The sequence below is a fragment of the Etheostoma spectabile genome, chromosome 5 (genome assembly GCF_008692095.1).
Source record: "Etheostoma spectabile isolate EspeVRDwgs_2016 chromosome 5, UIUC_Espe_1.0, whole genome shotgun sequence".
NCBI lineage: Eukaryota > Metazoa > Chordata > Actinopteri > Perciformes > Percidae > Etheostoma > Etheostoma spectabile.
In genome coordinates, this window is record NC_045737.1 from 20,501,886 (window position 1) to 20,513,533 (window position 11,648).

The window sequence follows — 11,648 nt, forward strand, 5'->3', positions numbered from 1 at the left end:
AGCATGCCCTCTTTTCTGGCATTGTATTTCTTTATATATTTTATTTTACAGTACATAATGGCATCTGTTGGTTTCATGGTTACATCCATTGGAATCTATCCTCACTTTTTTAAAGATATTAGGGAAAATATCTAAAGCTGCCAGGGTGTTCAGGACTATCAGCCAAGTATTTGGACAGCATTTACTTTGGAAATCAGACATGGATTTTATTTTATATTTGTCCTCTGTTGTCTTCTTTGAAATTCACACTTTACTCAGGATGTTGAAACTACTGTATGACTTTTGACTTTATATAAAACCTGTGACTTTTTAAGTGGAATGTGAAAATTAGTAAATGCTAAGCTCTGTGACTTGGTCACAATTAGGTCAAACCTCAAATCAGTTTATCCCTTGTTCATTTTGTTTCATGGTGTTTTGTGTTTACCTTTTAAGCATAGACTGAAGAAAGATATGCCGTTCTATTCACCATTGCCAGATGGACACATTCTGAATAAATGGACAGCCAAGCAGCCACAGAGCCCCCCTGCTTAAAATATGGGAGTAGCTGTATCTTTTACAGCCACATCACAGCAGAGGTTTGACACAATTGTGGATTTTAGGAACCAGTTTTGCAACTGAAAAACTATAAGTGGAGCTGATTGAACAGAGGATGAGCATGGAATATGACTTGGTGGAACAGATAAAAGGAATTGTATTAATCCCCACATGGGAAATTTCAGGGCTACAGCAGCAAAATAACAGATACACAGCACACATACAGAACATACATGAAATAATAAATAGGATAGAATACAAGAACAAATACTTAAAAAAAATAGAGATTCCAAAAAATAGAAAGGAAAAAATGTACAAACGTATACACAAGCTGATAATAAAAATGTACAACTACTTAAATATTATTCATAAAGATGTAAGTAAAACCTATTTTGTGCTATATTGTGATGTATGTGAGTCTTATCTAACACTCACTACTCGTCTCACTAACACAGTGATAAAGTGTTTAAGTTTTATTCCCTGTGGTAGAAACTGAGAGCATTTGTTGGAATTTGTGCTAAATTCATCAGAGTAGGGATACTTTAACTGATAAATGAGATATTATTCATTTGAACCGTGCAATACAGTCATACCTTTGACTTTGATGAAATAGTGTATCCACATTTTTCAAAAAATCAAGGTAGATGTGTGGTTAGTTTGGATTACATTGAAAATGTGGTAGCTGCATTGAGTGAATGTTTACTGTATGGTGTAGACATTTTAATCACTATGTGCTTTAAGTCGGGCATATACTTAATATTTACTTTTAATACTTAAATATTAGACACAATTTTCAAAATATTTATCAGCGCTGGGATTGTACAAAATATGTAATTTGAATAATCAGTCAAAGATGACTTAAACAATTCTTGTATATACTGTTAACATGTTAGTAAATAATAGAATAGAAAACCAGTATAAACTTAATTCAATAACACCGTTTGTTGTAAAGTCATTTGTTCAACAGATGGAGATAAAAACTGTAAAAATTAGCAAGATCAATGCAACTCTATATTCTTTCTTTTTTTTAAGATTATTTATTTTGGGGCATTTTAGGCCTTTGTTTGTATAGGACAGTTGAAGACATGAAGAGGGAGAGAGACGGGGAATAACTTGCAACAAAGGGCAGCAGGTCGGAGTCGAACCCGCGGCTGTTGTCTCGATTGCTATCGATACCTAGATTTGTAACTAGAGCAAAACCAAGATCATACTCATACACAGCTGTGTAATTCGTGGATAAAGGATACACTAACACAGTCACTGTAGGTAACGGATGTCCTGCCACGAAACGATTCAGTGTTTCTTGATGAAGCTGCACTTGCTAGTGACACACTCAGTTCCTCAGGTGCCTTTGAAATGACAAAAACAATTATGGGTCTTCCAAAAATCTGATCATAAGGCAATAGGACATCAGTTCAGTACACTATGTAATTACATTAGCAGTTATAACATAAACTGCATATTTGCTGAAAATGAGAGTCATAACTGTAGAGCGAAATATCAGTAGGAGGTTTCAGAAATTACTGAGTGGCCTGTTTTAGTAGAGAGAGTTTACGTGTAAGATTCCAGTAAGCGTGGCCGGGTTAGCTCAGTTGGTAGAGCAGGAGCACATATGTAGAGGTTTACTCCTCGACGCAGTAGCTCTGGGTTTGACTCCGACCTGTGGCCCTTTTCATGTCTTCATTGGTCCTGTGAAAACAAAGGCCTAAAAATACCCCAAAAAGTAATCTTAAAAAAAATAAGCAAGTCAAATAAGTTTTGATATTTCAGTCAGATGCTCATCACAGTAAAAACAGACTTCTTACCCACTAGTCACTGATGGGGAGCTGCAGAAACAAATACTGAACAATGACCTTTTCCTCTTTTTTTCCTTTCCTCTTTCTATCTTCTTTTAATTATCACATCAATACGGTACAACACCTCCAACCGGATCATTCAATACAGTGTTTGGTAATCAATAATACATTTTGATAATGCCATACAAGTAATATAAAACAAAAAGTTAAAAAAAGATGCAGCTGTTTTTAGATGTTCAGCTGTCTTATCTGTGCTGTCAGCTGCATGCAGATAACATCTCTCGTTTCTTCACACTTCCTCTTGTGATGTTGTCTACACTTTCACTCTGGGCTGTACTTCTTCAGAAGCTATAAGTTTATGTTCATGGTTCCGGTCTATAAAACTTCTGTTTTATTTGCTGCTTTGGTTCTCGGTCCATCAAAAACTAAAAACGACTAGAGTATTGTCAGGACATGTAGCAAGATTGCAGGCATCAACTTCTCCACTCTCTCCCAACAGAGTGGCAAAGAAAGCCCAGTCCATTACAGCTGACCCTAGCCATCCCTTGTCCTGCCAGTTTAAGCTACTTCCCTCAGGCCGCAGGTACTCCATGCCAAGATGCAGGTCCAACAACTCAGGAACTCTTTTGGCCCTCAATTGCCCCTCAGGGACAATAAAGTTACCTTGACCTTGATGTTTAAGTTGCGTTTTGCATTAAATCTAAATTACTCTCCAGATTGTCTGCTGTGTTTTCTGCACTACTTAATAAGGTAAGCTCCTGTTAGAATAATTACATCAATAAATAGACAGAGACACTGAAGATATCTTAATGTTCATTTATACTTGCAAACACACAAGGAGCCAGCACTACAACATAGTACTAAAAGTGTCTAACTGGAAGCCCTCTATATTGTCTTAATTATGAGTGAAATGCAATCATCAATGTCGTCAGTTATCTGGTCAGTTTTGATGATGTCTACTTGATCTGTTCAGGGAATGCATGTTCTGCTCTCAGGCTCCAGACAAGATGGCCAAATGGCTCCTTGTTATCTTGTGGGAGAGTCCAATCATTATAATATGGCTTTATATGCAAACAGTTTAAAGTGTTATCAAAACAGGGAAATGTAATTCATAAATTTCCCTAACAGCTGCATTTCCCAATCACATGTGCATATAGTATGTTAAAGTGTTGCATAAATACAAAAGCTTCACGTATTTACATTAGAAAGCTGCAGATTCACATTATGTCTAATAAACAAAGCATCTATTTACAGAAGTTTACCAAATTGAAAACATATGACAGAGATTTTTGGGCCTGGTCTTTGACTTTATAAAGTCTCACTGAAGATATACCCATGTATAACACTACATGATTACTGAAGACTGAGAAGAGTCCAAGCTTGTTTTGATGTAAGTCATCATGACTTGTTGTGCCTCAGACAAATCCTCCTCAAGGGTGTTCAAATAAATCCTGTTTGAGATGCATGTTTGTTGAAGGGTTGTTCTGTCCCAGAACACTGGGACTAACTGTGGACAGTATTCTGCTTGGAATGGCTCACAGGAGAGGGACAAGGCTGAAGGGGAGAGCTGGGAACCAGAAGCGGGCAATGTGTTCATGGGTTCATTATCTCTCAGGGCTGTTGTTTCATCCAGAAGAAGAGGTCTGGTATTCAGGATCTCAATGTCACAGCAGCTGCACTCCTCCACCTTCTGAGACTGCAGCAGCTCACCCGTCTAAACACACATTCAGAGGGGATTATTATGATCTAAGGCGCATAACTACACATGGTTTCAGATAATAAAAGTAGTGGGTCTAATGAGCATGTAATGGTATGTGTGCATATTTGAATTAATCTGCAAAACAGTAAGCAGGAAATTCAGTTATTAGATGTAATTTGCTTATACAGTATCTCTTTGTGAAGATTAACGTGAGTGAAATAAAACAATTATTGATTAAAATGCAAATCTATTATAAAGTTTAAAAAAACAATAAATGCCACTGGATGGAGGACCTGATCAAATTCAGTTTGTTAACATAGTTTATTTTTTACATGCTCTCCAAAAAGAATAACACTTATTTATATTATTAAACACATCTTACGGTTAGCACATAGAAGTTGTTTCCTCTCTATGCATGATTTGACTATTTTGGTTTGTCCATACCTCAAGCAGGAAGCCGTCAAACTCAGGAGTTTTGATGTTCATACCAGCAGGATAAGTAAAGATCTCTTTCAGCACACTCTTCAGTCTGGAAGAGAAACAGAACAACAAAGAAGATGGAGGAGAGAGGAGCTCCAGCTCATCTTCTGCAGGAATTAATGTTTAAGTAAAGTTTTAAAGATAAAGTTACTCACATTTTTCTTTGAGGCCACAGGAGAATGATGCAGCCCAGCACTAACAAGATGGGAGACAGTGTCTTGGCCAGGTGAGCAGAGTCTACCAGAGGAAGGAAAAGGTGAGGAGTTTACACAATCAACCAGTAAAATTCAAGTCTGTGTACTGGACTCTGAGAACTTTTAAAGACTCTAAGTGGAAAAAACAAATAAGTAAACAAAATAAACATTGTTTAATTGTTGAATCTGTATGATTGCACTGGATGTTATGGATCTCACAGTTGGTTCTGGTCCTGATAGTGATGTTGGTTGGTTGTCCAGGCCCCTCCTTAGTGAGAGCGCTCACAGAGAAAGCATACTCTTGGTTCTGCTGCAGACCCTCAATGGTCACAGACTTCCTCCGAGGGTCTGCCACCGACACGTTAAACAGATCTAGATTCACACAAGATTGTTATCTGTTTTTATGTGTGTTGTTTTACAGTCATATTTTGCACATTTTCATCAATAATTACAAGAATTAACAGTGGACGCTTTCTGCACCTACTTGCAGGATGACCTGGCAGCGTACCAGATCCTACTGCCTGTGCTGTAACCAGGTAACCAGTGATAAATGCTGAATGAGCCGGATCGTCCTCGTCGTAACTCCACTCCAGCGTCACAGATGAGATAGTACTTTGCAAAGGTTCAACCAGACTCGGGGACTGTACAGATTCTGTGGAAAAGGTGGTTTTGAGGAAGGAAGACAGGTAGTATTAAAGCAACAGACTTTAGACAATAATGCAACTTCTATCTCATATTAAGTTACAGAGACTGTTTATCTGTCAGAATCTGCTGCACAAGCTTCGGCTTGATCGCTTTTGTGGGCATTTTTTTTTTTTTTTTTTAAATTTGCACGTCTTCTTGTCCCTTCTTCCTCCTTTCTGCGTATCTGGTAAGATGATCTCTTGTGTAAAGATGAAATCTAGAGAGTGTCCTCATTAGAGTCTCTGATCAAGACATCCTGTGTCAAAACTTTAGTTACACCTTATTTAATGTTTAATTTTTAACCATATGCTCCAGACCTCATCTCTTCTGCACTACGTTTCACTGTCCTCTGGAACATACCTGAAACCCCTCTATTAAGCCAGCAAAATACCTGATTAACCTCTTGAGGAAATACTGTTGTCAGATCCACACAAATACAGCCACACTCATTTCCACAACAAATGATTAATCAGTTATACTACTCACTTAGCTCTTGTGAGTATCCAGTCTGTACCTCAAGTAGTCGGTGTCCATTTTCTGTGCATCCATAGATTTTAAATGTGTACCTACAACCTGCTTTGAAATTTCCTGCAAAATAAAAGTGTAAATGACATTAATTGCCAACGTAGGAAAAACTCAAAGGGAGCATTTACACTAAAGGAAAACAACGAAACAGAAACTTACCAGCAGGTAGGAACAATGTGTTGTTTCCCTCTGGAACCTTTAGCCATTGCAGAGTGCAAGGCACTGTGTTTCCCAGGATGCACCACTCCACTGTATAGCCACAGGTGGCAGAGTCCTGCTCCACCCAGGACAGATTAAAACCAGCAGCTGTGCCGCTGCTTAACCGCTTCTTCATTGGGAGGATTTCTGGAAAGCGGCAAAAATTTCAGACTGTGATGTTGCAACCAGAAGGGCATTAGTGAGTATAAATGCAAAAAGCAATATGAAAATCTACTCGGGTACACTTGCAGACTCAGACTGAAAACCTCCACCAACACTGAACTAAGAGAATCTCAGCTGATTCCACACACGTTGCTCACCTCCATCGTCCCCCTGTGGGATGGTGATGTGAGCAGGGATGCTGGAGCCGGTGTGGAGAACAGCCTGGACACTGAAGTCATACTGTCCCAGATCGATTGAGACCTCTGCCTGGGTTTGTCTACTCTCCTTCCACTCGGTCCAGTTTTGGCCTTCCTGCGACCACTGAACTACGTAGCCTTGAATGTTCACTGTAACTGCTGACCCAGGAACATGCTGGAAAATAAAAAAGAGGGTCATGACAGTTGGGAAAAGTTCATGCTGTTGTGACATATACAGTATGCCCTCAACCAGACAACAAGAACAAGTGTTTGTGTGCTATTACGTGGATATTTGTGCCAAAAAAAACATTTGGAGGAAAACAGACAAACACTGAGTCTTACTGGAGTCCACAATAGAGTAACTTGACGACTCATCGGGTCGGACAGCTGCTTTATTCTCCTCCAAACATCCAAGGTCACTGACGGATCTGAGGAGATCACATGAACATTATGTGTTCAACACCAGAATACTATTTGTGTGTACTAAGACTATAGTACTACCAGTAGCAGGCCTTGAACCAAATATTGGATATGTAGGACTTGTATTGTTGGCTCAACTGTTTATTGTCTTCTTAAAAAAAAGTGTATATAAAAAGGGATTAGCTGAGGAAAATTAACTTTCCTAGTGGTTGTGTGGGCAAAGCTGGATGTCATGCAAGCAGGATGTTAGGGTTCATAACTGTTCAGGTTAATTTATTGCCAGATTGGTCTTGACACAAGAAGACACACTTAACTTAATTTAAACTCAGACTTGACCACACCCTTGTATACACCCCATTTTCCAGGTAATACTTCCTTTTTGTACTCACAGGTTTTGAAGGATATGGGCTGTGTCCAGTCTCCCCAGAGCCTGCCATGGGCAGAGCAGCGTACACTGGTAGAGTAGCGCGTGTTAGGAAGCAGATGTTCCAGTTTGACTTGGCAGAGACCACTTGCATTATTGCATCTCAGCTGTTACCAATACATAGAGGGAAGGTTAAAAAGAAGAGAAAATGTACTTTCAACTTTCAATTCTGCAGTGTGAATATTTTAGACAAACCGGATTAAATTCACCTCAGTGGTGCTGTCTGGGTCTGTAGTGACCTGACAGAGGAGGTTCAGTAGGGTCCAGTTCCCCAGGACGATCCAGGAAACAGTGGTGTGTGTTGACCCAGGGCTCACTCTGTTCACCTCCACAACAGGAAACACTAACACACACACACACAACACACAGACTGTTGTAACTGTTCTATTACTTGCCTTTACCCACATAGTCGTTATATCTACATTACTGATGATTATTTATCAAAAATATCATTGTGTAGATATTTTTGTTAAAGAACCAATAGTCAACACTACAATATTGTTGCGGTATATTGTGACATTGGATTTTCTCCATTTCTCCATACCCAACCCTACACACACACACACACACACACACACACACACACACACACACACACACACACACACACACACACACACACACAATTCACAAATGTGATCAAAGTTCATCTCAAGGTGGTTATGCAGTGAACACTGAAGCAAATCGATGACTAAACCAGCACTAATTTCACTACATTGTGGAGGGAATATACTGCATATTCCATATTCAGTTCATATGTTTGAGTCACTTCTGACCTCTGTCAGAGATGTTGAAGCTATAGCTCCCCGTCTCCTCTCCCAGCTGGTCCTTTACCACCAAACTGATGTTGTATTCTTCCAACTGCGGGACAGCCGGGAAAGTACAAGATGACTGATGGCAGTTGATGGGAGCCTGGTCTGAGTTCCTGTGTTTTCAACACCAAAGAAGGGAATGGGAAAAGACTAATGAGAAATCCAGCAGAACTGTTTGTTTAAGGATTGGTTAAAGAACAAACAACCTTTTCGGACCTTTTCTGGAGTGTTGTCAAACAGACTAAGTTATACTTTTGTAGTCTTGTTTTAAGGACAGGTCCAAATTAATTAAACATCCATTTTATATTTAAAATCTCATTTTTTACCTTTATTAAATATATCAATATGCTGTATCAAAGAAATCTCCTTTGGGCCTCCTGTACAGTGTGTCCCACCATGATGCTGAGAAGCTCTGTCCTATTTATAGTGTTGCCTTTTTATCTGTTTACAGAACGAGCAACAGTCTAATTATGATTTATTTCCTATTTATCTTCATAGCAGAGCAACGTAGAAATGTGGCACACATTTGGATTTGTACACGTGTCAAAGAAGGAGGTGGAAGAATTTTTTTGGTAATGTGTGCACTTACTCTATGTGGACAGTGTATGTTTGCTTGTTGCGATCGTGTGGGTCTCGTTCTCTGCCTGATTCCCAGGTGCAAATGACAGTTGTCATGTCTGAGGTCGCACAGCTGAGGTTTCTGGGCTTTTGGGGAGGAACTACAGCACCCACACACACATACATATATATATATAAAAGTTTCTGGGAAAGATAATATTGAAGAAATGCCAAGAATGTAAATAAAAATAAAAATAATACAAACTTACAACTGATGTAGTTCCAGGCATAACTGCTCTTGCCTGTTGCATCATTGCAAGAGAGTGAAAGACGTTTAATTTGTGCTGTTGGGATGGTCAGGTTATCTACAACGATAGCCTTGACTCCGGCTCCAATGCTGATGAGAGGGTATTTGTTGTTGTTCAAGATCATGCTAGTAATATTGACTCCTTTTGGGGGAACACAGCAGAACATGGCACTGGTGTGCTCTCTCATCATCTGCTGGAGGGGGAAGATCTTGGTCTTATCCTTCGCCCGGGTTCCTACCGGTCACAGAGCAGAGTGATAGCACAGGGTCCTGAGCATCTGGCACGGTAGTGTGTACAAGCAGGGGTGCTGTGTCTATAATCCCTGGAGTGAACTCTCATCACCCCCCACGGCAAAATTTTAGACAAGTGGAAAAACATTATGTATCATTACAGCAAAAGCATACAATTACACTATTGTATCACATTCACCTACACAAAATATAAACAACAAAAAAGTAACCAATCCAAATTCATTGTGAAGAGGCTTTAACAAGGACCCAAAGTCACTCTCCAGGGCAAGGTAGAAAATAAAAGGTTAAACCAAACAGAACAAACAAAATAAAATGACACAAAACAAGATTCAGGAAGAGATGAAAAGGGAGGGGGATGTGGGGCTACGGATAGGCAGAGGTAAAGAGATGGGTCTTGAGGTGGGACTGGAAAATGGTGACGGGATTCAGATTCACAGATGTCTTGGGAGAGGAAGTTCCAGAGCCCTGTGTTGCCCTGGAGAACGCTCTGCCCCAAAAACTGCAGAGGTTGGACTTGGAGGAGACTGAGGTGGATCTGAGGGACTGGGAGGGTTGGTAGTGGGAGAGGAGGTTAGTGAGGTATGAGGGGGCCAGATGGTGGAGGGCTTTAAGTAGCCCTCTGAGTAGAGTAGTGGTGCATTGCAACAGACACATGCAATAACTGCAACAGTTGAGAAACACTGATATAAAGATTGGTGAAATAAAAGAGAACAGCAACTATTGCTTACTTCATGTCATGATCTTATCAGTGGAACCATCCACACAAGAAACTGACCTTTTTAATGTATTCATTTTATAGTTTTAGCCATGTACAATTCAAATCCATAGCATCATCTCACCATGGTTGGTTTTCCAGTCGCACCAGGGAGTCGGGACAGACTGATTATAGAAATGTCGTATTCTGACTGAGTGATCAACGCACTCCAGAGGCACATCAGAGGTCCATGTCCATGTGTATTCATCTGAATCCACAGAGATTAAACTCAGATTTCTCTAGAATAACAAAAACAAGGAAACATTGTATATTAATTGCACAGGAATTTGGGATTATGCATAATACCAAAACAGTAAATGCTCTTAAATGTCGGATAATACCAGGATGCAACTACAGAGAGTCTAAACAACACAAAACCCAGACAACAGTCCTTCAGTACTCACATTGTAAATGACGCTGTAGTTTTCAGTGCGGCTGATCTGGATCTCATAAATGTCGTCCATGAAGCTGCTGCTGTTAACCAGCCAGCTCACCAAGAGGCTTTGCTTGTGACTGATAGCCTTCAGATGAATGATGCTTGGGCTTGGCGGCTGCCAAACTGTAATACAATATTCGTTATAGAACATATTTGAGGAGTTTTAATATGGGAGATGAGAGAATTTAAATTTACCAAACTCACCAGTGTCCACACATCCAGTGTAATCCTCAGAAAATATTAGATAGAACCCAACCAGGTTAATCAAGGATGTTCTGAAACTTATCATCTTGTTAATACAGAAATGCTGCTGGCCATTCACTGCATGCTCTATCTGCAAGTTCAATGAGTCAATGGTTAAATGCACCCGCCCTACACATGCTGTTGTGATGTAACCTTAGAAGCCATGGGAGGTGTGTCAATGTGAAACTGATGTTGCTCTGTTGTGTTTTATGCAAGGAACAGTCTAAACACATTAAACACAGATGTTTGCCAATAGTTTTATAGTCAGCCCAATATTAATATGGCACAACACAATTTTGATTACAGAGATTACAAGAGAACACATACTGTATCAAACAAAATATTATTAATGTGGACAGTAAATGAAGCAATTTACACATAATAAATTATCAGAAAAGGGGATGAACAGAAAAAATACAGCCATTCTTTACAGAAATCACTTACAGTATCAGATAGCAAGATATTTGGCACTTGAGTGAGAAAAACAAAAATTGCAATAGAAGTTCATCTTTCAACATAGTGTGCATAGGTAGCCTTTCCATAAAACTATACATGTATTCATTTTTTGTACTATAATGTCAGTATAACTTTATTGTCTTTTAGATCAAGATCCCCTATAAATATTATTAAAACATCACATAGAGAAATCCATACATGGGGAAGGTCTCAATTGGCTTCTCAAATATTTCCATTTTCTTTTAAGTGCTTGGGGGAAAATAACATCAATACTTTGTTCTGATATCCTGGTACTTTAGGTCCCAGTGTTTGGGGTACAAATGTACCTCTGCCATCAAACAAGTGCAACCATGGTAGAAGTAAAAATTTTGGCTAACAGTATCAAAGCTGATTTACAAAGAATTTGTTTGCAAAAAGGCACAATGGCTTCATGATGCAGGAGATGCATGAGAATGATTAATGGCCACCACACACACAGACACACACACACACACACAGACACACACACACACACACA

At 39.4% G+C, this 11,648-nt stretch overlaps 1 protein-coding gene across 2 annotated transcripts in view; it reads right to left on the reverse strand.

The window, feature by feature from the left end:
* Positions 1 to 3,205: 3,205 nt before the first annotated feature.
* Positions 3,206 to 11,648, reverse strand: part of osmr (oncostatin M receptor) — a 34,045-nt gene continuing 25,602 nt past the window's right edge. The window contains exons 4-20 of one of the 2 annotated variants that reach the window (XM_032516210.1): positions 10,637 to 10,739; positions 10,401 to 10,555; positions 10,082 to 10,235; positions 8,953 to 9,225; positions 8,715 to 8,844; positions 8,090 to 8,238; positions 7,523 to 7,656; positions 7,279 to 7,420; positions 6,812 to 6,897; positions 6,431 to 6,644; positions 6,072 to 6,257; positions 5,874 to 5,975; positions 5,212 to 5,355; positions 4,923 to 5,075; positions 4,665 to 4,746; positions 4,474 to 4,558; positions 3,206 to 4,044 (exon numbers count right to left, since the gene is read on the reverse strand). In XM_032516210.1, coding sequence (XP_032372101.1) covers positions 3,676 to 4,044; positions 4,474 to 4,558; positions 4,665 to 4,746; positions 4,923 to 5,075; positions 5,212 to 5,355; positions 5,874 to 5,975; positions 6,072 to 6,257; positions 6,431 to 6,644; positions 6,812 to 6,897; positions 7,279 to 7,420; positions 7,523 to 7,656; positions 8,090 to 8,238; positions 8,715 to 8,844; positions 8,953 to 9,225; positions 10,082 to 10,235; positions 10,401 to 10,555; positions 10,637 to 10,721 — 2,643 coding nt within the window. In that variant the 5' untranslated portion in view covers positions 10,722 to 10,739 and the 3' untranslated portion in view covers positions 3,206 to 3,675. Of the gene's footprint in view, positions 4,045 to 4,473; positions 4,559 to 4,664; positions 4,747 to 4,922; positions 5,076 to 5,187; positions 5,356 to 5,873; positions 5,976 to 6,071; positions 6,258 to 6,430; positions 6,645 to 6,811; positions 6,898 to 7,278; positions 7,421 to 7,522; positions 7,657 to 8,089; positions 8,239 to 8,714; positions 8,845 to 8,952; positions 9,226 to 10,081; positions 10,236 to 10,400; positions 10,556 to 10,636; positions 10,740 to 11,648 lie in introns of both variants that reach the window. The other variant, XM_032516209.1, reaches the window with a different exon arrangement.